This window comes from Lepisma saccharinum, chromosome 19 (assembly GCF_977018435.1).
Source record: "Lepisma saccharinum chromosome 19, izLepSacc3.1, whole genome shotgun sequence".
NCBI lineage: Eukaryota > Metazoa > Arthropoda > Insecta > Zygentoma > Lepismatidae > Lepisma > Lepisma saccharinum.
The window spans coordinates 880,819-906,358 of NC_139247.1; the positions used below are offsets into that span (position 1 = coordinate 880,819).

At 37.9% G+C, this 25,540-nt stretch overlaps 1 protein-coding gene across 3 annotated transcripts in view; it reads left to right on the forward strand.

Annotated features, from left to right (window-relative positions):
- The first annotated feature begins 5,881 nt into the window (after positions 1–5,881).
- Positions 5,882–25,540, forward strand: part of LOC146002786 (uncharacterized) — a 100,534-nt gene continuing 80,875 nt past the window's right edge. For 2 of the 3 annotated variants that reach the window (XM_083140721.1, XM_083140719.1), the window contains exons 1-2: positions 5,882–6,051; positions 12,660–12,809. In XM_083140721.1, the coding sequence (XP_082996847.1) occupies positions 5,926–6,051; positions 12,660–12,809 (276 nt within the window). In that variant the 5' untranslated portion in view covers positions 5,882–5,925. Of the gene's footprint in view, positions 6,159–12,659; positions 12,810–25,540 lie in introns of all 3 variants that reach the window. The other variant, XM_083140720.1, reaches the window with a different exon arrangement.

Genomic DNA, 25,540 nt, shown 5'->3' on the forward strand with positions numbered 1-25,540 from the left:
TTAGAGTAAAGGGGCTGTTGCTTGTCGCTTCGGTGTGTAATCTCCGTGCCACTTAAAATAAAGTATCCTCAGTGATCAATGAAATTTTTCGAACAGAAGCGACACGACAAGCTGCACGTATCGCTCAGATTCCCAATGGCGTGAATTGTGCCCCCTGAGTCTTGATTTCCCATGACCGGTAAATGCTTATTTATAGACTTAATGGACCTGTGTCGCTTGTCACTTCGGTACGAACCACTGCTGTCGCGTGTCGCTTCGGTTTGAAATCTCACTAAGAGGCGTGCTTTTCACCACGACACAATACGCAGATAAACGATCAACATGCTTGTAACAAAATGCAAGTTGTAAAAATCCTTTCCGGATACCAAGCCTTTCTCGTTCTGCTTGTATTAAATGGTTTCATCTCTCTACGTCCTTCGCAAACCTACGAAGTGATACGTGACTCAATATATTTGTTCCCGATTGAACTGTGCAACCATATGTTAGAAAGCGGACACCCTATTTCCTTGGAAAAGAATCTCCACTTTGCCCTTTCATATCAACGTCCATAGCATCGTAAGCGTAACCGGATGTTCGAGGGGGACCAGACGAGTGCGCATGCTCCGCAGTAGCTCCGCCTTTAACACCGTCTATTGAAAAAGCTAAAATATTCTTCCATACGTGTATAGTAAACGTTGTAAAGTATGTATTTTATCAGCGCCGTTCTTCTCTACCTAAAACCATTTAATGCGATGCGATATTCCTCTCGGTTGGATAGTTATCGTATTTTAAAAGTGTGAAGTGATACGTTGTTTACATCTCGCGCGGCCGCCATTATGGGAACGAAAGACTATCAACAAGTACGGTGTAACAAGTACCGTGTGAGGCGAAAACTAGCAAATGGGTAGCCAGTCCAGCGTCAACTAGAGCATTCCAACTAGAAATCCAGTTCCGTTTGATAGGGGCTTTACTTCTTCGACTAGATTCTGTGGAACAGCCAATCAGAGCAAGGTTTGGCCATGTGAAGATTTTCTGTGAGTTTGTAAAGTAGCCTTTTTTTGTCTGTGGCTTCCGAGTGCATACAACACGAAAGGCCTGTTTACAATTGAAAAAGCTAAAATATTCTTCCATACGTCCATAGAAAACGTTGTAAAGTATGTATTTTATCAGCGCCGTTCTTCTCTACCTAAAACCATTTAATGCGATGCGATATTCCTCTCGGTTGGATAGTTATCGTATTTTAAAAGTGTGAAGTGATACGTTGTTTACATCTCGCGCGGCCGCCATTATGGGAACGAAAGACTATCGACAAGTACGGTGTATCAAGTACCGTGTGAGGCGAAAACTAGCAAATGGGTAGCCAGTCCAGCGTCAACTAGAGCATTCCAAATAGAAATCCAGTTCCGTGTGATAGGGGCTTTAGCATTAAAATAATATCGCTAAATGCTTTCTAAAGAAAAAGGTCTAAATTACCTGTACATTCATTCCCACTAATTATAAACTTGCATTTGTCTCGTCTTCATCTGTTCTTAAGATTTGTAACATCCTTTTAGCCAGGGTTGGCAAAATTTGTGTTTTTTTTTAAAAAGAACAAAACAAACTGTTTTTTTTGTTTAAAACATGTTTTTTTTTGTTTTAAACATAGTTTTAAACATGAGCTAAAAAAAACATGTTTTAAACATGTTTTAAACAAAAGAAAGTCAACCTTTTCCCAGTAAATTATAGTTAAAGTCGTTAAAGAAAAAATACTCATTTTTATGAGTGTAGCGGCGGCAAGGAGAGTTTATTTACCTTTGGTTGGATAAAGTTTACCATACTGCAGGGTGTGCGGGACATAATTTTTGGGGTCGGGACGGGAAATTCTTTAAATCCCGACATTCGGGACGGGGAAAATTCTCAATTTCCCGACAAAGTCGGGAAATTTTCGGGACGGGGTATGTTCGAAATTTCCAAAAGCTCTTGAAATCTCGAATTCTACACGTAATATCCATCTTAAGTGCTTGTTTTTGCACTTCTGGTACAAAACTAACAATTTCCGATAAGTTCCAGATATTTACAATGCAGAAAACGTCGAGAATTGACGACTTTTTAAAATGACCATTCGGTATTTCCCGACTGCTTGGGATCCCGAAAAGTCGGGAAGTCATTTCCCGAAGTCGCGAACGGGCCGGTAATTTTTGCCCCAGGCACGTAGCCGGGAATTCTTTGTAGGGGGGGGGGGCGAAGTCAATCCTAGAGGGTGTAATTTCTTAATATATTGTGTCACATTGGCAGATATAGCAGGGTACACAGAGGCACTTGCCCCCTCCCCCAAAAGAGATAAGTGGATGATATCTTGAAACTGCAACGATCAATAAAAACTTCGAGCAGCATCAAATAGCAACATTTCGATAATGATCTTTCCAGATTGTCAAAGAATCAGTGGCGTGCCCAAGGGGGACTAGTGGGAGTTATAACCCTCCCTTTTGGTCCAATATTTAAAAAAAATAACGTCAAAGGCAGGAAAATATGGCAAAATGAGGAATGACTACTTAAAAATGTAGACATAACCCCTCCCTTTCGAAAATCCTGGGCACGCCACTTCAAAGAATATAAAGTTTAACATAAATAAGCTAATAGAGACTGTATCAACTTGATATTTACAGGTCGATAATGTTAATAGATGATCAATATGTACCAACAGCTTTGGGCCTCTCTGCAAAACTGATTAAGGGAGCCCTTTATAAATCATGCTTCATAATGATTCCCTCTGGTTTCCAGGATGCAAGATTTTTACTCACAAAGGTATCTAATGTGAATCCAACAACACCATTGAATTGTGTTATGTAAGAAAAATCGAATTAATTAAATAATAAAGGTTACATATTATCTAAACTTTGATGGATTGTGTAAAAATTTGTAATACATTTTTTGTACTTGCTAAAACATTAAAGCATGGGTCCCTTAGTCCACCACGGACTCTATTTCCTTCAAAGGGGAGACTCTTGCATCACTACAGACAATGTTTGCCTACTGGTTACGTTAACCATTTTTCAAAATATTGTGTGAATTGAATTATATTATAGTTGAAATACATGTTTTGACACCTGACAAACAAATAGGAATCCCTTGACTGATCAATGACTTCTTGGATTACAGTGTCATCTTTAATATTTCATATTAAATTTCATAGAAAGAAATTGTTTTAATAGGGCGCAAATAACTTTACGGGGTGCCATGGCATTCTCTTTAACATTTTTTTTACTATAGATCATTTGGCTCCCAGGGCCGACTCCCGCCGCCCCATAGCTATGGCTCTGAACTTGGACTATAAGAATAGCAGATATTGCGAGCGAAGCGAGCAAGGACATTTTACGAAATGTATTGTTATTTGTATAAAATTTGAAATGGAGGGGGGCTATTGCCCCTTGCAAGTCCCCTTGGCCGTCTGTAAGAAAAATGCAAGGAACACGTAAAAACTAATTCCATCATGAGTATCCAATTGTCCTGCTATTCTTAAATTCTCCTAGTCTTGTTTTTTTACTTCAATGTTGGCTTCCCATAGAATGGACTTCCGTCCAAGGTGGGGGGGGGGGGGCAATGCCCATGCCCCCTTGTGGTTTCGGCACTGTTTGTGAGTGTCTCTTCATCAATTTCACGTCATCAGTCATTGTTGCCATTAGCTAGAAGTGGCAGAAATGCAACGATACATAACAAAACTCAAATATCCACTCCCTCTCTCTATCACATGAAGCAAAAATTTAAGGAGTTCCAAGTTCATAGCAACACATCCCAAGAAAAACATCCGACACCTTTACGCACTTTTAATACACGACTACTCAAAATGTCACAACTCTTCTAGATACTGAAAATTGCGAAATCATTTTCCGAAGTCTGAATCTGGAAGGGAATTCCCCCCTTCCCCCAATCATGATAAGACATTATACGGAATCCCACACACCCTAATAAATCACAAAATCAATAAGTGTCTTTGTTATGTTGCTAGAGTAACACATGATATAATTGTAAAGATTATTGAGAATTTCAGGTAGGAATGTGTTCTGTATTTTTCACAGATGTGCCAAAGCAGGCTCTCAGGGAGGGGCAGTTGCCCCCTGCCCCCTCTAGCTACGGGCCTGTTTTGCCTCCGATCCCGGTCCCGACTTTTCGGGATCCCGCACACCTCTACTGCAGGGACAAAGGTTGGGGGTAATAGCCCCCTTTTTCCGTCACTGTTGAAGTAGGTTAGGATTCATATTCATCTAAATTTCAAGAAACTAAATATTATTGAATTACTATCCTCGTCCTGGAAAAATCAAGGTGAAATATTTCCTGCTACCTGAATAGTTTATATAGCAGAAAACAACCTGCAGTGTCATAATAAATTCTCCAGATCAATTTATCTTTCCAAGTACAAAATTATGTTACCAAAAGTAACCATCTGCGCTTCATTCAGTTATACAAACCAATGAATCGTATCGCAAGAGAAATAAAAATCACGTCATGATCAAAATCACGCATTGTGTATTCAGATATTAGTTTCCAGCTTCCACCTGTCTCAAACTTACAGGACGGTAGGAAACAAAGAACTGAGAAGTTTCGATTTCTACAGTAAAGCACGGGTCTTTGTTGTCGCACAACAGTTTTGCTACCTTGTGCATACAACGTAGGCATTTGCCCTAAAATTAAAAAGCTTTCTCCCCTGACGTCAGAACAAAAGGTTGGTCAAGTGTTGTGCGATAAGTGTGACCCATAAAGAACGGATTAATTGACACAGATTCAATGAAAAAACAGGGTTGCCAAACAAAAAAAATATCATAGATTATAAAATATCAAGTACCAAAATGTGTTTTAAACACTTCTAAAAAAAAACATGTTTAAAACACATTGTTTTAAACGTTTAAAACATTTGTAAAAAAAACAAAGCCGTGTGTTTTAAACGTTTAAAACAAAGTGTTTTAAACACTTTTGTTTTAAACATGCCAACCCTGCTTTTAGCAGACATCCTTTTGGCAGGAGCAAATTTGACGCTTATTCTTACTGGTGACACGTGCGTGGCAGCAGACTCGGCCAAAGAAATTTCGCAAATGTATAATTTGTGTGTGTCTGTGTAGACCACAATATTCCTGCCCCCCCCAAACATCAATCTTTTATGATTTCGTATCCTGGTAGTGTGTGTAGCTGCCTGGCAAAGTCCTCACTCCGTAAATTCACCATCTGCATGAAATCAGAAAATGAAATATATTTACCCCTAGTTTTCAGAAAACCGGTTTCTCAACCACTCCCGTCCTTTGTGTGGTGAAGAGAACTCCAGTGGTCAATGATCTGGCCCCCTATTTATTGGGAGAAGCAAAAGAAGACGGCCGCGCTAGCTATTGACCGCCGATGGAACTGCAAATTCCAAGCGCAGCGAAGTATAAATGTAGGTTCCCCTTCTATACCCTAACTATTCTATGGTTATAATGTCCTCTACTCTACACGAACATATCTCTGATGTATCGAATATATTGGTAAGAAAGTTTGCAATTTATCTTTTCCGCTTTCTTCTTGCTACTAATGTCCTCCAATCATATATATTTTTACATTTTATTTTTTTGAAAACAGGTCACTTCAAATACGGGCTAATTTGTTAAACCTTTCTTGTAAACAATGTGCAATTGCTATCAAGAATTGTTCCTCATCGCAGGAGAGAGAGAGAGAGATAGAGTTATAATTTCCGTAAAGAAAGTAACATGCCCAGATTAGGGTAACATGTTTATTTCCTACGGTGTTTTCATTAACATAAGACCGCTGGTACAGAAAGTCTGAATTAGGTGAAGTATAATATTTTTTTCCTGCTGTCATTGTGATGCAGGACTAATTGCAAGACTTGCAATCAAGTGACATGCGAGTGTGAACAATATTTCTTTCAATCTGTAAACGAATGCATAAATTCAATCTGTGCTACTTTGCTACAATTGAATAACAATGGAAGTTTCAAAATGCATATTTTGCTGTCAGTCCGTCAATTCCACTTGCGGCGTGAATATTAAGAATGCTGATAGAAATGGAATGTCAGTTTTTAACAAAATTAATGTGTGTCTTGGAAATACGGTACGTTATGGGGTAAGACTGCAGAATATGGGCTACTTAAAAGGAACGCTATTCCTAATTGTATGGCAATGGTTTGAAGTTAGTAATCTGGAAAAGTAACTTTGAAGGTGCGGATATGTGTAATTTTCTATAAAAAGAACAAAACAAGAAATACGAGTTCAGGTTAGGATAAATACGAGTTCTGGATGGGCGCTCTTGAAATTGTGGCACTGCACCAATCTAGTGGAAAAAAAATGGGAGTGAATTGACAATATAGATAAAGTCTCCAATTTGTTAATTTTCGGCCTCCTATTCACGAATCTGGATATAATTTAACAATACAGTGAATTTATCCAATTTGTTTGAAATTTTGGATGCTTACTAATTTGGGCCTCGTAATCACGAATCTGCACTTAAAATTTGACGCTTATTTGGGGGCAGGTGAATCCGGCCCATTTCTAACATCCCTTTAACACGGACTCTATAGGAAGAGCCGGAGCGGACGTGGGGCCACTTTATTGGTTGGGTGCGGTAGGTCAATTACCCCAGGGGCGGAGCCCGGAATCTGTGGGAAATTTGGATTCAAAAATTTCAAACTGCAATATCTGACCTTCAGTCGGCTGTAAATTGGTAAATAGTTATTTCCGCGCTCCAGATTTATGTTCTTCACAATTAGCATTACCTAATGGGTAAAAATCTGATCGTTACCCCCACACCCCCTATACGCCTTCATGGCGTGGTGCTATGCACTGGGGAACACTTTACCTTTTTTTACCTTTATTCCCCGGACACCTATAACTTCTTCGTTTTGTCAATTTTAGACATTTGTACTTACCTATCTTCTTTGCGGAACATTCTTTAAGGTGTATTCACGTTTTTTTGATCAAAGTAATTGCAATTTTTCACATAACTATGTTCGATCTCCGGCCGGTTCAAATCCGGGAACTTTTCTAACGTTGGAAGCAGCCCCGGCACCCACCCAGCATCGAATAACATGGGTACCTGGGGGAAACCCTGGGGGGTAAAGGCAGTCCGGAGCATGATGCTGATCACATCACCCCCACTCATGATCGGATCACGAAAGTGTGGGGCATTACCCCCACACCCCCTATACGCCTTCATGGCGTAGTGCTAAGCACAGGGGAACACTTTGCCTTTTTTTTTTGCCTAACCTAACCGAAACTAACCTAACCACACGCCAATGGTTCGTGGGGCTATCGTCAATGGTTTGCAATTATTTTGCAATTTCTAGATCCTGATACTACCACGACACGAAATTTTAACTATGTTTGCCTAACCTAACCGAAACTAACCTAACCACACGCCAATGGTTCGTGGGTCGGAGAATTAATTTTCAACAAAGAACATGAATTTCCGCTATGAAACATTGCCACATCACACAAAACACCTTCCAGATGTTAGACAATGCTACAGGAACTTATTACCGCATTCTTCTGTAAAAATGAAGAAATCTCTCCGGGGAATATCAGATTAGTACCACATAAGGTTCACAAAAAACAAAACAAAAAAAAATCCGAAATCGAGGGTGTAGAAATAAGAACTTAATTTAGATTATTTTGCTATTTCCACGTGTGAGCGCCAAATTTTAACTGCAGATTCGTGATTAGGGGGCCAAAATCAGAGAGTATGCCGAATTTCAAACAAGATGGAAAAATTTCTGGTATTGTTAAATCGCTCCTTATATATGTAGTTGTACGAACGAAATGTTATAACTATGCTTGTCTAACCTAACTGAACCTAACCTAACCTTCCGTGAATAGTTTGTGGGCCAATGATCACTTTCAATAAGGAATTCCTAGTTTTGTAGCACGTAACCGACGAACAATGTTTCACGGAACATGCCATTTTTCCTGAAATCAGCGGTGGAGAGTATGCGTAGTTTTATTATAACTATGCTTGCCTAACCCCACTAAGGTACTAATCTGATATTCCCCGGACAGATTTCTCCATTTTTACAGAAGAAACTACTTATGGTAATAAGTTCCTGTAGCATTGTTTAACATCTGGAAGGTGTTTTGTGTGATGTAATGGATTTCTTCAAATTTAAAAGTTTGGGGCTCATTTGGAGGCAGGTGACTCCGGCCAATTTCTAACATGCCTTTAACAGGGACTATAGATTAAGCCGGGGTGCCGGAGCGGAGGCGGGGCCTCGTTAGCGGTTGGGGGCGGTAGGTCAATTACCCCAGGGCAGCCCAGAAGCTGTGAGAAATTTGGACTCAAAAATTGCAAACAAAAATAATTTTTTAGTTTAAATTTCCGACCGATTTTGGGACGAAAAACGTGAATACACCTTAAAGAATGTTCCGCGAAGCAGATAGGTAAGTACAAATGTCAAAAATTGACAAAACAAAGAAGTTATCAGATTTTTACCCTAACTAAACCTAACCTAACCTTACCTGAAATTGTTATCTGTGAATGATTTGGGGGCCAATGATCACTTTCAATAAGCAATTCCTAGTTTTGTAGCAGGTAACCGATGAACAATGTTTCATCACTACAGAACATGCCAGTTTTCCTGAAATCAATGGTGAAGCACTGTTGCCAACCTTACCTGTGCCTAATTGAAGCCTGCATTCCTATCCTGCCTAACCTCAATCAATTTCCACGATCAATGCTCTGAACAGTGTGACAATGCTGTAGACAGCACAACAAATTTTGAACGTCATTTGTTTGTACATGAAAGATGGTGCCTGTGTTTCTTTATGGAGAATTATCGCGGTAAATAACAACGTTATTTTACAACTTCTACACGTAAATGTACAATTTTAACATGCGACCCCAACATCGTAACTCCAGATACGTCATCAGGAGTGCGTAAGAAGTGAGTATAAGAAGTAGGAAGTGAATTACAGACTTTCTCTGTATTGTCAATTCTTACCAAAAAATGCCTACGTCGTTAGGTAGCTAGTTCTCGTAACCTAAATATAATTTGTCATTGTACTTATGCTAATGAAACCTAACCTAACCTTGTAGGCATTCCTCATCGAAATAATGAAAGAAACTGTGCGTAAACATTATGGACGCGAACGAATGGAGAAATGAGCAAAGAAATGCATTCCTTTTAGTAGCAGGAAAAACATTTTTTCACACAAAAATATGGTAACACTTTCATACATCGGAGACACATTTCTCCAATTTTACACAAGAAACTAATTACGGAAATTAGTTTCTCCAATGTTTACAACATTTGTCGAGGTATTTTCTTTCACCGTGGAATATATTTGACCAGGAAATCAATGTATTTTTCAAGGGAAATATCTCACCGACGAACAATTGCCATTGCTTTCATTTGCCTGCCCTACGACAACTGGATGCTGCGTATGTTTGATGACGTAACCCCCTGTCAGTGTTTCAACCCCCAATTTTTTTTTCTATGCTTGCCTAACTTAACCTTATTGGAAATGGTTTATGGGGCTATCCGTGTATGGTTCGTGAGGCTATCCATCAGCTACCCATGCATAATGTATAATTTCCACCGGTGAAGAACATGATAGTAGGTATTTTTCGGTGAAGAAGGTTGAAACACTGCATACCCACAACATGCGTCAAGATGTGCCCACCATAACGTGTGCTGGAAAGCACAGATGCTTCGTAAAATACTTTTACGTCTTGTTTTGCCTCTAAAGGTGTCTTCATGGTATGGTGCTATATGCATGGGGAACTTTACCTTTTCTTAGCTATATAATTGGTTCCATCACATGGAAATCACAAATAACGGAGATGTTTGAACCCAAAGTATGGCCTCCGTAAGTAAAAACGTTCCATTTTGGAGTACTTTCACTGTTTTTTATTAGTAAGAACTGTTTGTATGGACACTCAACTAGCAAATGTACATGTCAGAAAACAGCAACAGAACATATCGAAAATAACTATCAACGTAAAATTATAGCTGCTGCTATTGTGGAGTGTTGTGTTGGGTGCTATATTCACTCAAATGAAGCCTAAAGGCTGTTATGCTTCACATTATCTCTTCCACTGTGGAAAGCGACTTCAGTTGATTTGCTTCTATATGTGCAAACTTGTGGAAAGTGACTGCAGTCGATTTCAAAAATTCCCTATGTTAAAAACAAAAACAAATAAATATCGAAGACCTATTGCAGTCCCCTAGTGACTTCCGTTAGTGTTGGGTAGAACACATCCCAACACTGACGGTTTTTGTTTTTAACATTGGAAATTTTTAACCAGGGAAGACTTCCATCGGAGTTTTTAAGCTGTCACTGTAAGTTTTTTACCTTCTCAGTCCTCAACCTGAATCCTCAACGTACGATTTAACAACGTGGTACCATGTTTGGCACCTAAAGTTTTTTATTTATTACCTGATGAAGGAAGTAGTACAGATTAGTGATGGCCAGATCCGGATCCTAGCAGATCCGAAATCCGGATCCTAAAAATTTTCGGATCCGGATCCGTTTTGCCATCCCACATCCGCTTCTTTGGAAAGTAAGAATGTGCTTATAACATAATGTTAACTGCTAATTTACATATATATATAATATACATACATATATATATATATATATATATAGCGTGTGTGTGCGCGCGTGCGCGATTTGTAATTAATTAATACACTTACAAGGGAGGTCTGAGTCTCCCCCTCCAATTTCCATGAAACTTGGCAGGTGTATAGAGGCCCCCCCCTCAAATGTCAAGATGAGGAGAAATTAAAGTGGGGATCTGACCCCGAAACCACGTAAATATGGCATAGGAAGAAACAGGGGGCATAGGGCCTCTCTATGCACCTGTCAAATTTCATGGGAATCGGAGGGGACACAGGGGTCAGATGATCCCCACGTTAATTTGTCCTCATCTTGACATTTGAGGCGAGTTTTGCCCCCTAAATCAGTTTTTTAGTCGAAACCAAAAAAACACGTATTTCTTCCTTTGAGCCCCTCTATACACCTGCCACATTTCATGGAAATCGGAGGGGAACACAGGGGTCAGATCCCCACTTCAATTTGTCCTCATCTTGACATTTGAGGGAAGGTTGCCCCCTAGAACAGATTTTTAGCCGAAACAAAAAACACGTATTTCTTCATTTGAGCCCGTTTATACACACACCTGCCAAGTTTCATGGAAATTGGAGGGGGACACATAGGTCAAATGCCCACTTAAATTTGTCCTCATATTGACATTTGAGTGGGGGTTGCCCCCTAAAACCGTTTTTTTGTTGCTGAAACAAAAAAAAACATGTATTTCTTCCATTGGGCCCCACTATACACCTGCCAAGTTTTATGGAAATCGGAGGGGGACAGGGGTCAGATCCTCACTTCAATTTGTCCTCATCTTGACATTTGATGGGTTTTGCCCCTTAAAACCCTTTTTTAGCTGAAACAAAAAAACACGTATTTGTTCTTTTGGGCCCCACTATACGCCTCCCAAGTTTCATGGAAATCGGAGGTGGACACTTAGATAACCTCCCTTGTTAGTCTTACACTTTGTAATTATATAACACTGCATATATTATAATGTTATATTTTAATTTGTAAAACTGTAACTGTAAAACAATTGTATAATTTTTGTATAACATTTCTATCTTGTTATATGTGTTAAAGGTTTCATCCTGGAATGGAATGTCTCACATTTATGTGTGTTTCCATTTCCAATACATTCAAATGAATACATATTCGTTTCAATGGATTTTACAAAATCACCTCTGACATTTTATGTTAAACAAGTAAGATTATTTTTTTGCACGAGTGTGTTATCCGATGCGTAGCAAAGTATTTTAGGAACAACACTTGAAAAAAATTCTTGTAGGACTAACTAATGAAAAGTTTCTTTGTAATCGAAGATCATAATACCTTTTAAGGTGTGGTAATATTATAATGGGATTGAGATACGAAACTCTCAGATCCGGATCCAGATCCAGATCCGAAACTTTCAGACCCAGATCTGGATCCGGATCCAGATCCGGAACTCTCAGATCTGGATCCAGATCCGGAATTTTCTGATCTGGATCTGTTTGGCCATCCCTAGTACAGATTTCCGAAATCGTTCTGAAACATTCCTACTCACGCAAGCGTAAGTTATTTATATATTTTTATTTGAATTGATAGTGAGTAAAACGCACCATTGTAATATGTAATTTAAGATTAAATTAAAAATAATTAGTTCATTTGGTGGAGTCACCTTCCTATAGAAGACTCAACTGGTAACAGCATGAATAAGTATACGTACTTTCTAACATATGTTCGACTCTTATCATATTGTTAAATTCAAATAGAAAGAGTGAAAGAAAAATATAGTGGTATGTTTATTATTATGATTTAATGATGCACATGATACAGTAAACACAGACATTAAGAAACACATACTTTACTTGTTATTTTTGTAAAAAGATAATGGAAATTTCTGTATATATACATAAGTTACTACTCAATTTTAGAATTCAGGTAACAGGTGAAAATTTTCATGTGCCATGGTAACTAGGTGCCCTGTATTAGTCTACTCCTGCTCATAGCACATGAAATAACATAAATTCAAAGCAATTGGCTAAATAATACAATTATAGCACTACTTTCATGTGAATTTGCTTGCTTGAATAATAATTATATAATCGTATACCACATTCATAATAGATTCTTTACTTAATGCAACTTTCCTTGCAGGCATCAAGTGCTGTAGGTTCATCAGATTTGATGTGTCCCAAGTGCCTAAACAATTTTGAAACATTCAATAGTTTCATTCAAACTTGTGTCAAGTCAGAGGCAATTCTGAAAGCAGATTGGCAGAACAGGGACTCAACCACAACAAAACAGGTAAGGAACCATGCAGGGAATTAGTAAACCTTTAGTGCATGTATTCTTTTCTGTCTTCACTGTAATAATCTTCCTGTTACCTTTGTGCAATGTAGTGAAATTCAGGGCCGGTGACTGACAGTACACCCTCAAAAATTTTGACTTTTTAATTTCAATGTATAAATTTTGATGTTTTATGAACTGTGAAACTTATTTCAAGTAACGGAGATATTTAGCCCTGAAATGTGACCATGGCACGTCCAATTTCTTGCATCCCCGACCACTTTCACCATTATTTTCGTAGCAATATTTGTTGCATACACGGGAAATCTAACAATAATGTACAACTACTATCACTATGAAACGCAACACTCCTAATCTAACAAGAAAAAAAAATCACCACTGCCACCACTTGTTTTGAAGCATATTTCATTATATGCATGACAAAAGATGTATAAATAACGTAAAATTATTATCACTATCAAGCCTAAGACTAACTAGAAGGTAAAATTAATTCATAAACATACCTCTATGCGGCAAGGTAGAAGAAGACAGATTAAGTAAGTACCTTCAAAATGTTAATTTCCCACTCTGTTGTTTCATCTCTACAGTAACTACATGACAGCTGTACCCCTGACTTCAACATCAATCACATCGTGACTTCATAAATCCTACCACATAAAATTGCTTGTAATTGATCTCTGCAAGCTGAAAACAATGACGAACATTTATACGAAATACAATGTTCCCAACCCACTCAAAGCTGAGTGGTTAGCACATTGCGCTACAACCCCAGGGGTCCCGGTTTCGAATCGTGGCCTGGGCATGGATGTTTGCGAGTGTTTATTCATCAATTTCACCATGTCATCACTCATCCCCATCATCGCAAAATAGCCAAAAGTGGTACAAAAAAAAGCAAAGTAAAATAAACCTGATCAATCAACCAACCAACCCACTCAGAATTTTCAACTTTCTCGCGGGTGACCAGAGGGTAACTAGCACATGAAATTCTTCTTCCTAGGTAGTGGGGTGTAAGAGGTGACCTAGTCACCCTCACTTCCCCATAGTACACCCCCGTAATTACTTCTTGCAGGCCAACGAGGCTCTGGTGCCTGGACTCGTGGCTAGGATAATCCTTTGTGGGGTTGTGTTGTCCTGTGTTTATCCTTGTGTGTGCTGACTTCCCCTTCACAGCCTCAGCTTTTGACCTAGGTAGGGAGATCTTAGTCCTCAGAGATAGTTTAGTTTTAGTTCGTGTTAAGTTATGAATGGATTAGTTCTGAAAATTGAGTGAGGAAGATTTTAACAGACATATTTTATTTTGTTGTTAGGGGCTTATGCACATATTACACATGAGAAAAAATAGCCTGTGTGCTGATGTACCTATACTCTAAATATCAATCCATCATATTAGTATTTCCTTGTTTACAATTTTAGAAAATGTTCAATGTTCGAATTTGATAGTTTGTGAATACCGACAGCTTATTTAAATCTGTTGTTGTCTCTCTCTCTCTGTATGCCTGTCAGTCTAGCTAATATATGAAAATTAATCTTCTTAGGCAGTGGAAGTAGAGCCCCTACATAGCTGAATAGTTAGCCCTCTTGTCTTTGGAGTGAACAGTCCTGGGTTCATTCCTTGGTGGGACCTTCAAAATTTCCATCTTGACCCAGCCTTGTGAGAAGAATTGGAAAGCTACTTGAAAGCATTAATTTTTCTCGCAAGTATGCATTGCTTGCATTGTAGAATTATTTCTCTTCTAGTTTACGGTTGTTCCAAGTATAAAACCGTTTTTTGTTGTGACGTTTCAGGAGAAAACACGCTCCCTTCATCAGACATTTATTTTTAGTTTGATTAACGGCTTCCCTGCAGCTACATTGAAGGGAAGTATGACCAAAAAAAAAAAAAAATCATCTATACAGAGTGTCACAGAACTCTTTCAACAACGCTGCAATGCTGGTAGTTATCATAAAAACAAGTGACTTTTCCCTATAAAGTTTATCTCGAAAGCTCTTACTTTCTGCACTATAAGTGCTTAAAACCTATCCTGTACATATGCAACCCAACACAGCAAACGCTTGCTCTGACATAACTACCAGGAGCGCATGGCAGGGTTGCCACTAACGTTCCTAGTTAAGAAAGACAACTTGAAAACAACAATTTTGGAGTCTTACCTGAGCAAAATCCAAAACATTAATGATACTTTCGATGTTGAAAGAGGGGAAATCCACGAACGAACAAATGTAAATAATATCCAAATGTGCAATACGATGCCCTTTACAGTTCAGCGCTTGATATAAGTATGCATTTCTTGGTTTTCAATAAGCACTAGTTTTAATGTGTGAATTTATTCATGTCTAAACGACGTTTAGGCAGCAAACACATCGTGTTTACATTTGTTTGTTCGTGGATTTCCATATTTCACGTGTCCCTTGCAATTGTTGATATTGCATGATACGCGAAACACTCCGTGGTGATCTGGTTAGAACAGCTCGCTACGGCACCAGGTGTCTCGGGTTTAAATCCTGGCCTAGACAGTGGTGTCATTTGTTATTTCATCATATCATCCTCATCTTCGTGATTAACCAAAGGTGGCAGAAAAGCGAATTAAAATAAACCAAAACAATCAATCAATTATGGAGATTTTTCAGAATGAGTAATCCTGTATTTCAGTCTGTCCATTATTTGTCTTGGTCAGTTTATAAATACTGCCAATGCTTCTTACATCGCAAGTATCATTAATGTTTTGGATTTTGCTCAGGCAAGACTCTCAAGTTGTTGTTTTCAAGTCGTCTCTCTTAACGAGGAATGCTAGTGGCAACCGTGCCACGTGCCCCTGGTAATCATGTCAGATCAAGCGTTTGCTGTGGTGGGTTGCATACGTACAGGATAGATTTTAAGCGTTTATAGCATAGAAACTAAGCGCTTTCGAGGTAAACTTTATAGAGAAAAGTTCCTTGTTTTTATGTTGTTGATTGGTGTTTTAAGTCCACTTTATGCACAGTAAGGTTAATCGGGACTGGACCTACAGTTTAAAGTGGGATCCGAACCACTGTGTACCTCCATCGGGTATCGAACCTGGAACCCTTTGATTACAAGGCGACGACGCTAACACTGCACCATCGAGGAGGCCCTTCTTGTTTTTATGATATCTAACAGTACCCAACCGTTGTTGAAAGAGTTTTGCGACATACTGTATATAGATGCAACCGCAAATTCGTGTCATTGTAAATAATGCAAAATAATAACTATAAGAAGTCTTGCTGCAAAATGAAGCTAAGGAAAGCAATCTAATCTGCCGCAAATAAACATTCCATATTAGGTACATGGAGCATCATGCTTTGAAGGCACTTTTAGCGGATGTGTCCCCATACCCCCACTACATACAGTATGTAACATTCTTATTCGTACATACGGATTTTCAAAGAAAATGCTTTAATATCTGGAAGGAAATACACTCTTTTGAAATTGTTTCTTTACAATTCAATAAGTAATATCATTAGGAACATAAAATCTTACCCAAATTCTGTATAACCAATGACAATAATAAATTAAATGAAACTGAAAGAGAAACATACCATTTTTTGTACAACTTTTCTATTCGTACACTTAATAATATAAAAGAAAAAAGTATATTCAGAGCACGCCTGCATGTTCAAACTTGTTACGAAGTTGAAAACTTCACACGAAATCGCCCGAATAGCAGTGGTGCTGTATGTGAGGAAGATTGAAGCTCTTGCCTGTACGAATAACAATGTTGCATGAAACAGCGTGTTTTTCTCTTTTCACACAAATTATATGCTCTTTTTATACATTTTGAGCAATTTTATTGACATTTGTTGCTGAAACCTTCATTAACATTAATTTCCAGTACATATGAAAATGATTATATTTACTAGTAGATATGACATTTTTTCCTCGGAAATTCTATGTGTACGAATAACAATGTTACATACTGTATTCTTGATCTTGGCCATTTTGGAGGTGATGTGATCAGCACCATGCTCCAACTGCCATTACCTTCTAGGGTTGGCCCCAAGTACACATTGATTTGAGGTTGGTAGAGCCCTAGAGCAACTTTATGCATGGACTAGGTCGGTAAAATTTCTACCTCAGAACACTCACCCCATGAATCGAACCCGGGTCTCCCACATGGCAGTCAGACACCCTACCAACTTGGCCACCGTGGCTCTAATTCCACATTGCAAAAAAATATTTTTCAAGAACTGGCAAAGTATCAACAATGCTCTCACATTTAAAAAAAATATATAACTCCCAAATATCATCAGGCAATTCATAATCATCATTTTTTTTACAGATATTTTTGATGTTTTCTGTCATCTTAAATTTTAAAGATGGTGGCCTGCTCCACTTGTGAAAAAGAAACTCCATAGTGGGTCAATGTTACCATTTTCATTATTTAATTTATTCCAGTGTTCTTCTGCAATGAACGAAGCTTCCCAGACATTCAAATCCATGTTTCCCATCACTCGATGATGTGAGCTGACAAACCTGTTCTTTGATTTAAATTTATTATGTCCAAATCGTATTCGTGCCTTTAAATTTATTATGTCCAAATTGTATTCGTGCCATCTTATGAAATATCTGATGAAGGGAACATGTATTCTCCCGAAACGTCACAACAAAAAACTGTGTTTTATGCTTGTAACAACCATAAACTAGAAGGGAAATAATTGAAATCTTAGTTAAGCAGAAAGTAGCAATATCCCGATTCTACACTGTCCGTGTATTGCCTATTGAAAAGCCACATGACAGGCCCTGGTCCTCAAAGAACTGTTTTGCACCATGAAGTAATACGAGCTAGATATGATCATGACTCAGAAGAGCGTTGCCTACATTATGAAAGAATGCATATGCTTGAGATTTTGTTTTCCAAGAAAGAAAAAAGGAGGTGCATTAATAATACCGCAATAACTGACAAGCAGTGTAAATCCTGGGAATCCTGGAATTTTGTTTTAAAAAATTTTAACCTTTTTTCTTCTTCCATGATGTAACACACTGATGGTTGAGAGACGTTACATGGCTCTATTGGTCAAGATTCTCAAATCTAGAGACTGTATTTTTATATTTTCACAGTTTATTGGTGAATTTAATGCAAGTGTTGGGAATAAGTCAAGACTTTTTTTTTATTTTCTTGTAGTTTACGGTTATTACAAGCATAAGAAAACAGTTTTTCTTTGTGACGTTATTAAGAAAACAACATTTTCTTAATAAAATCAGACAAGAAAAACTATTAGACTTTTTTTTGTTTCACGAGAATGCAAACTGCCTCAAATATCAGAATTATATAAATGGAAGATGGCAGCGTATGGTACTGTTCAATGTATGAACAATGCAAAGCATTGTGCCACTTGCAGAATAGAGAAGCAAACAAAGAGACCCAGAAGCTGTTCATGCCGTGGAGCGATGTTCCCTCTGTACAACAATCGTTCATCACACTGCCATCTACATACTATGGGTGCCATGTTCTCCAGGAGATATCATCACAACGTGTCACGGGCTGCTAATTTAATAAATTAACTAATTAACTCAACTGAGCTGAGCTTAGCAACGCAACAACGAAGAATCTCTCGCCTCACCTGCTGGGTGAATTAAACATCACATGAATTATAATACGGTCAGGATAAGTGCCTAACAGTCGGAGTTACCGAGAATAAACCTAGGAGGATTTGATTTTAAATACCTGAAATGACGTTACATAATACTACGGTGTTTCTGAATATACACATATATTAAAGCACATATAAATAGACAGTACATCTTGCCCTCTTTCACTCGATCTCACATTCATACTCTCATTCCATGGCATATGGCGACAATATGACAATTACAAAGGTTAGATTAATTACTACTTTGACCATACTCTTGCTATGTCTTGGCTACATTGCCTATTACCATTTATCGTTTAGGATTTTAAGTATAAAGTGAATAATTGTTCCTTGTGCGAACCCCTTCTATCTTTTCTGAAGGTATAAATATATTCAATGAACTAATGCTTGCTGTTAACATAAACTCTCATCTTTAACATTGATTGTCCGCCGGAATACCGATGTCTAGGGACGCCATAGCACTGATTTAAGTTATGCAATGATTTGATTTACGCAGATTCGCGGTAGATTGGCGTCATCTCTCTCACACACGCACATGGTTGGATCTTACCTTCGCTGCATTCCCTCTGACCTGGGTTGGGTGAAAGTGGTCCTACAGTCCTGGAAGACATCCGCACTTCAGTGTTGCACTTCACGGTTATCCTGGTTGGCGAAAGTGGATCAGTCGGCAGCTCCATCTGGCCTCATCGGATCCTGGCTTCACTCGTTCACTTCGCAGGGACGTCCAGGACGGTACACGCCCACTGTCGACTCCATACGACAACTTGCGCAATAATAGGTCAGTTCTTCGCGGTCACTCGTAAGTACAGATACGTGACTTGGGCGATGAGACGAACATACGCGATGAGCCATTCGCGGTTTCACATGGATATCAAATGTTATTAACTTTTACTACTTAGGACGTTGTTTCGGACGATTGACACGGGTGGACGTGTCTGGCGTTATGCTCACATAACCACACGTATGTGCACGGACGCGTAGACGGCGAGGGGGAGAACGACCCCCTGGTTCTATTCTGCTCTACTCCATGGCTCTGAAACACTCACTCGAGGAAAACAAATCCAGACCACGAGTCTGATTGCGGCTCGCAGCTTGGTCGCACGTAGCTCACACTCCGGTGGCGATTCTAGGCAAAACTGTGGCAAAACTGTGTCTCGATATTCCAAATCATCCCTTTTATTCCAGATTTGAACGTGGTGACGCCCTACCCTCTATGATCAGGTGCTTGTTTATTGTTTCTGGTGCTTTGACCGTTGTCCTCCTATCCTGGTCAATGCTCACTCGGGTCCTTAACCTCTGGTAGCAGCCCCTCGCGCAGAGATTAGGCTAACTCTTCCTCTATTGTATTCGACACGTTCAGAGCGGCCAACTCCGTAGGGTTCCGTCTCCCATTGAATCCAGCGATGAATCTATAATAATTCATAACTCCCGTAGTTCTGTTCCGATTAGGCTCAAATCTTGGAATCAGTACTTTCATTATGTGGTCTTCTGCTGGTTAAAATCTCATCCAATTCGGTCCATTGGTTTAGAAGTTGCATTTTTCTTGCTATTCCCATAAGAATGCATGTAAATCCGAATCTGGGCGAAAAACGGTGGTTGAGCAAGCTAGTGTTGGCTAAGGCAGTTCGCTAGACACCTGTATTTGCGACGGATATTAATATTACCAATTGCAATTAATTCCTACTAACGGGCAATTAGATTAATTACTTGTCACTCAATATTTGACCGTTATAAACGTGATACCTCCCTTTTAACTTTGAGGGAAAATATAGTTGCCATGACTTATGCCCCAGCCCTCGGACATATGCAAAGATATTCAAAGTTCTAAACTCTCGAACTATTTATAAGAGTTACTCTTGGAGAATATCTAAGATACAAAAGTCATTCAATGCAAGTGGCTCTTTATACCTAAGTCCACCTCCTCACTTTTGCCCATATTTGTTTATAACTGTACCACACATTTGGTTCTTGGGCAATTATTCGTATTTGGTAACTACATGATTCACTATATCTGTCTATTTCTAGATATCCTTGAATTCATGCATTTTTTACCACTCTTGTTTAATAGTTCACCATTTATGGTTAAAATTAAGGGTAGACAAAACTGAAAATAGTTGAGCTGTGAGCTCCTTTTTCTTAAGAGCCATCATTTTTTTTTCTCAAAAGTACAGGCTAGGAAAGCCACGAATTCAATTAAGATAAAGCTACTCATTTTGAAATGTGACCTTAAAATATCTAATTTATTAAGTATACAAGATGTGATTAACAGTAATTAATTCTTGCACCATAGTGACCTTCCTAAAAAAGGCTCTACTGGTAACACCATAAATAACTATGCCAGAGGTTCCCAAAGTGTGCACCATGGCATCCTGGTGCTGTGGCTGGCTTACAGGGGTGCTGCGAAATATTCCAACATTTTCACTGAAATTCAATCAATGTTACGATTGTTCCGAAAAATGTTTATTTAATACTTTTTACACATAAATTGTTTCTGATTTTAAAATATATATTTACTTTTTAACTTAAGGCGAGCAACCTACCACTGAGCATTGCAAGTGCATAGGCCTATATTCAGACTTGGGTGCCTGGAAAAGTCTTGAAACACTAAGGGCACCATGAAACGAAAAACTTTGGGAACATCCGGACTATGCAGTGCATTCAAAATTTATAATGTCATGTTCATTATTCTGATTAATGATTCACGTGATGCAGAAAAACACAAACATTAAAACACATATACTGTATTCCTTATTCTTTTTCTAAGACAAATTGTAATTAAAATTTCTATGAGAGCCAATGGTGTGGACTTACTGTTCGGTGCAGGCATCTGTGCCAGAGTGGTTATCACACACGGCATGCTATGATACCAGGGATCCTGGTTTTGAATCCCAGTCTGGGTACGGATGTTCTGTGTGAGTGCCCCCTCATCAATTTCATCATATCATCACTCATCCTCATATTCATAATTAGCCAAAAGTCGCAGAAAAGCAAAATAAACTAATCATTTATCTGTTTGCTAATAAAGTAAATTTCCACAATGCCCTCTGACAATGCAGCTTGTCACCAGGTGGTATGTGGCCAGTGCATTGCCATTTTCTGGCTTTCACGACCAGAGCTCCCCAACAGGGATCGAACCTGGAATTATTGACAGTAAAGGTGAGAACACTAACCAGTCAACTACCCAGCACCTGTTTTTACATATTGTAAACTCTGATTTACTACAATAGGTGTTCATAGATAAAAAGGATTTACTTAGAAATATGGTTAGGGGTAAGTGCTCTGATCTTTCCGCTCCAAAATTACTGCTAACAAAGTAAAAGTAAGTAACCCTTTTTGGATGAACGACTGGCATAGCCTGTTGTACAATTACTGTCCAACAAGATGGGCAACAGGCATGGCCCGTCATTCTCCATAAAATTCCATTTTGAATGAACGACTGGCTATATTTGCTCTGGTTCTCTTGTGCACATGTGCTGTAGCCACCTCTTTCAAATTCCTACTGCTATGTGTTGCATTTTCTTCATTGCTGAATTGAATTGCACTCATGTCATTGTTTTCAATCTTGAGAATAGCATAAATGATTTATATCTACATTGTGGAAATTTCTTCAGATTTTGGAGTTAGTGATGATTTTGATCCTAATAAAAAGTTTTTACGTTATTGTCATGAATTAATTTTATATTATCTCAAAATATGTTTTCAGTAACTTTTATGCAATGTTATATTTTTTTTACTTTCAAGCAATTGTTAGAGAAAAAATTATATTGTGGGAAAATGTACACAAAATATATTTTCTATGATTTTTTGCAAGACAGAAAAATTTTTTTTTCTGGATAAAACTGTACTTTCTAAGTTGTGTCCAGAAAGGGTTAAACACTACAAAATGGTTTGTAGTGAGAGCTGGCTTCAATTCCCATTGTGAGTGGGGCTGATGTTTTCTAAGCAGTGGATACCTGAAGATTGAAGATGATCACTCCACCTTTTTGGCTGAGATCTAGAATGTGTGCCTTCAAGACACTATGGTTTTTGTTTTTATATTTTATGTCTCTTGTTACATAAATTTCTGTTCTTTATTTACTCAAACTGATTGGAAATTCTTTATTTACTCAACATTTCTGCAAATTTGAACTTCTTCATTAAAAGCACTGGTGAATGAATAAATCCCTAACAAGTACAATATGTAGAGTCCCCACACACCTGGAAATCTCATGGAATTTGAAAGTAAAATAATAATATAATGGAAATTTCAGGGAAAATCTTCTAACCGATCAACGTATTTCAATTGAATATTGATAATTGTAATTACAACTTCAGTATTTGCTTATCATATATGCTTATTTTTCATTATATAATTGATGTTGTTTGTCAATAGTGTGAAAATATTTATTTCATATATGTAGGGTGTTCGGGAGAAAGCACTTAAGTCAAGAAATGCAATTTTACAGCAGGTAGTTATTTATGTTAATTCTTTTAAGAGGTAACATCCCACTCATAATATACATGTTGGATCATCAGTGTTAAGAATCTTTACCCATGAAAGTGCTCCCCCGTGATTTGCACCACACCATGAAGGCATATATAAAGTGTGTAAGGTACCTCACTTTCGAGATCATGGCCGAATATGGGGGTGATGTGATCAGCGCTATTCTTCTGGCTGCTTTTATCCCTCAAAGTTTCCTCCAGGTGCCCACTTTATACGATGCTGGGTGGGTGCTGGAGCTGCTTAAACAGGTGGGAAAAATCCCTGTTCTCCCCTGCTAGAGATCATATCCGGGTTTCTCGCATGGTAGTGAGATGCCTAAGCACCGAGCTACCGTGGCTTCAATCTTTTACACATGCCTAATATAAGATTATCCTTAGAATATTTTCTTGAATTGATTCAGTGTGACTTAAACAAAAGCAATAGAAAATCGCAGATTGTGTCTTGTCTTTTCTTCAATAACCTAGCTATTATGTCTGAAATTTTATTTTATGCACTGTTCTTCAGTTTGAAAAAGTGTTTAACTTCCATGAAAAGAAAACTAACCTTAGTCCTTAATTGTGTGCACAGATTTATCATATTCTTCTTGAATTGGTTTTGTTATTAGCATCGGAAAGTAAACTGGTATAAAGTTTTCTCAAATGTCATTCTGCTTTGCATGTAGTACACCCTGGCTTTGGCATCTGAACACAAGGCCAGTAAATGCTGTTCAGAACTTGTGTTGTGTCCTATCCACATGTGTTTCATTTATTTCATCTTATCACCATTCAACTTCATCTGAATCAATTATGATATGACATTTTGATAAACTACTGATACAATATAAAATTAGAAATGCTCCTGGAAGAACATGAATAGTTCTTTCCCATACTTAATTAATACATGTAGGTAAGTGATTACTGTATTTTTTTGCCTTTGAATAACCAACTGCATACTTAAACATTTAGTGTACAAAACCATGCCATGTGAACTATATGTTTTTATTCATGCAATAATAAGAATATTGTGGAATTACAGGCTGTTTATGAAGATATTTAATTGGTAAATTTATCGGTAATATTAAGGATACACTGATATGCCTATATTGATCAAAACCCACAGAGAACTGATTAGCCTGCCTCACTTCTATCAATAATAAAGAAGGTGAGGATGGTGTGGCTATAAAGGGAAATTAAGGAGGCCATTGTTCAATAAATTTAAAATAGTAATATACTGTGTGTAGTATATGCTGTGGAAGAAACTGAAGATTCTGCAAATTTCATGGGAAATACATTTAGAGTTAATTTGGGAACCCTGATATAGGATGTGTATTGCTAGTATTATAATATTACTGGCACTGGAACAATATAGGATCGATGAACAGAACATGTCATGTTCCCTGGAAAATTACAAATTTGTAAATTGCATTGTCAGGCTTCCCACATAAACTCCAAATTTATTTTCGCTGAGTTTTCGAGGATACTCAATTTTTTTCCAGAGTACGGTGTACACAGTTCACTCCTTTTTAAAATCTATATATATAAAAATGGATGTATGTGTGTATTTGTTCCACAGGGTTCCCACACACCTGAAAAACCTGGCATTCTCAGGGAATTTGAAGAAAAGTATAAACTCAGGGAAAATCATTTAATTATCATTGAGTCCCAATGAAACACATGTGAAGAACTAAAATATGCTTGTTCCTTTACTAATAATTCCAACTTCACTCACTTGCTTTATATGAACTATTTTGAAGATGTAGGCTTTAGTTACGTTTATTTCGCATCGCAGATTAATTGATATTATAGCAGGGTGTCTACCAGTCAAGAAATCAATGGATAGGTAAAAAAAGTCAAGAAGTTATTTTTAGGTAAATAACTTTTGCTATTTTTTACAGTATAGTGAACTTACAATGTTATAATCCTGTACTGTGATTTGAAATTGAATAGGCTATTTGGAAATCTAAAATAGTATTGAGTTGTGGTTGTTCACTTTATTTCTTAAGAATAATTTTTACATGTATTAATAATTAAAGCAAGTCTAAATCTATTCTTAAGGTACAGCTTCAGTTTTCATCGTAACCGTCCTTGTGGTAGGAGTTTTTTATTGAATAAAAATATATATTTTCTTAATTTCCAACTATATCTAAGTAGGGGGCGATTATGTAAATGTTAAGAATATAGGAAATGAGGTCAAGAAAAGGTTTTGGTTTTGGTTATTTTGGTAGACACCCTGTATAATCTTATGTTTGCCAAAAGTATTCTGCATATACACACCCACTCTTATCATATAAATATTTCAAAGCTCTGAATGAAATAACAGAAGATACTTTTAAGATATTATATCCTATGGATAGTGTTACGAGGATATATTTTGTACACAAAGCACAAAATGACCGCCTTTGACCTGCACATTGGACTTAAGTCTCTGTGGCCACTCATTAATTGCATTATGCCTGTATCAAGGGGGAAATCTTCCACTGCCTTCACAAAATAATGGTTCAAAGTGTCAATACTACATTATATCTTCTTGCAAATCATGTCTTGGAGTACAGACCACAATTTCTTGTCCAGAGAGCGGAGGCCTGCACTACCAAATGATCCATCTGAAGGGGAAATAAAGTTGAGCACATTTGTCTCAAGCCACTGCCGGGTTGTTTGAGCCG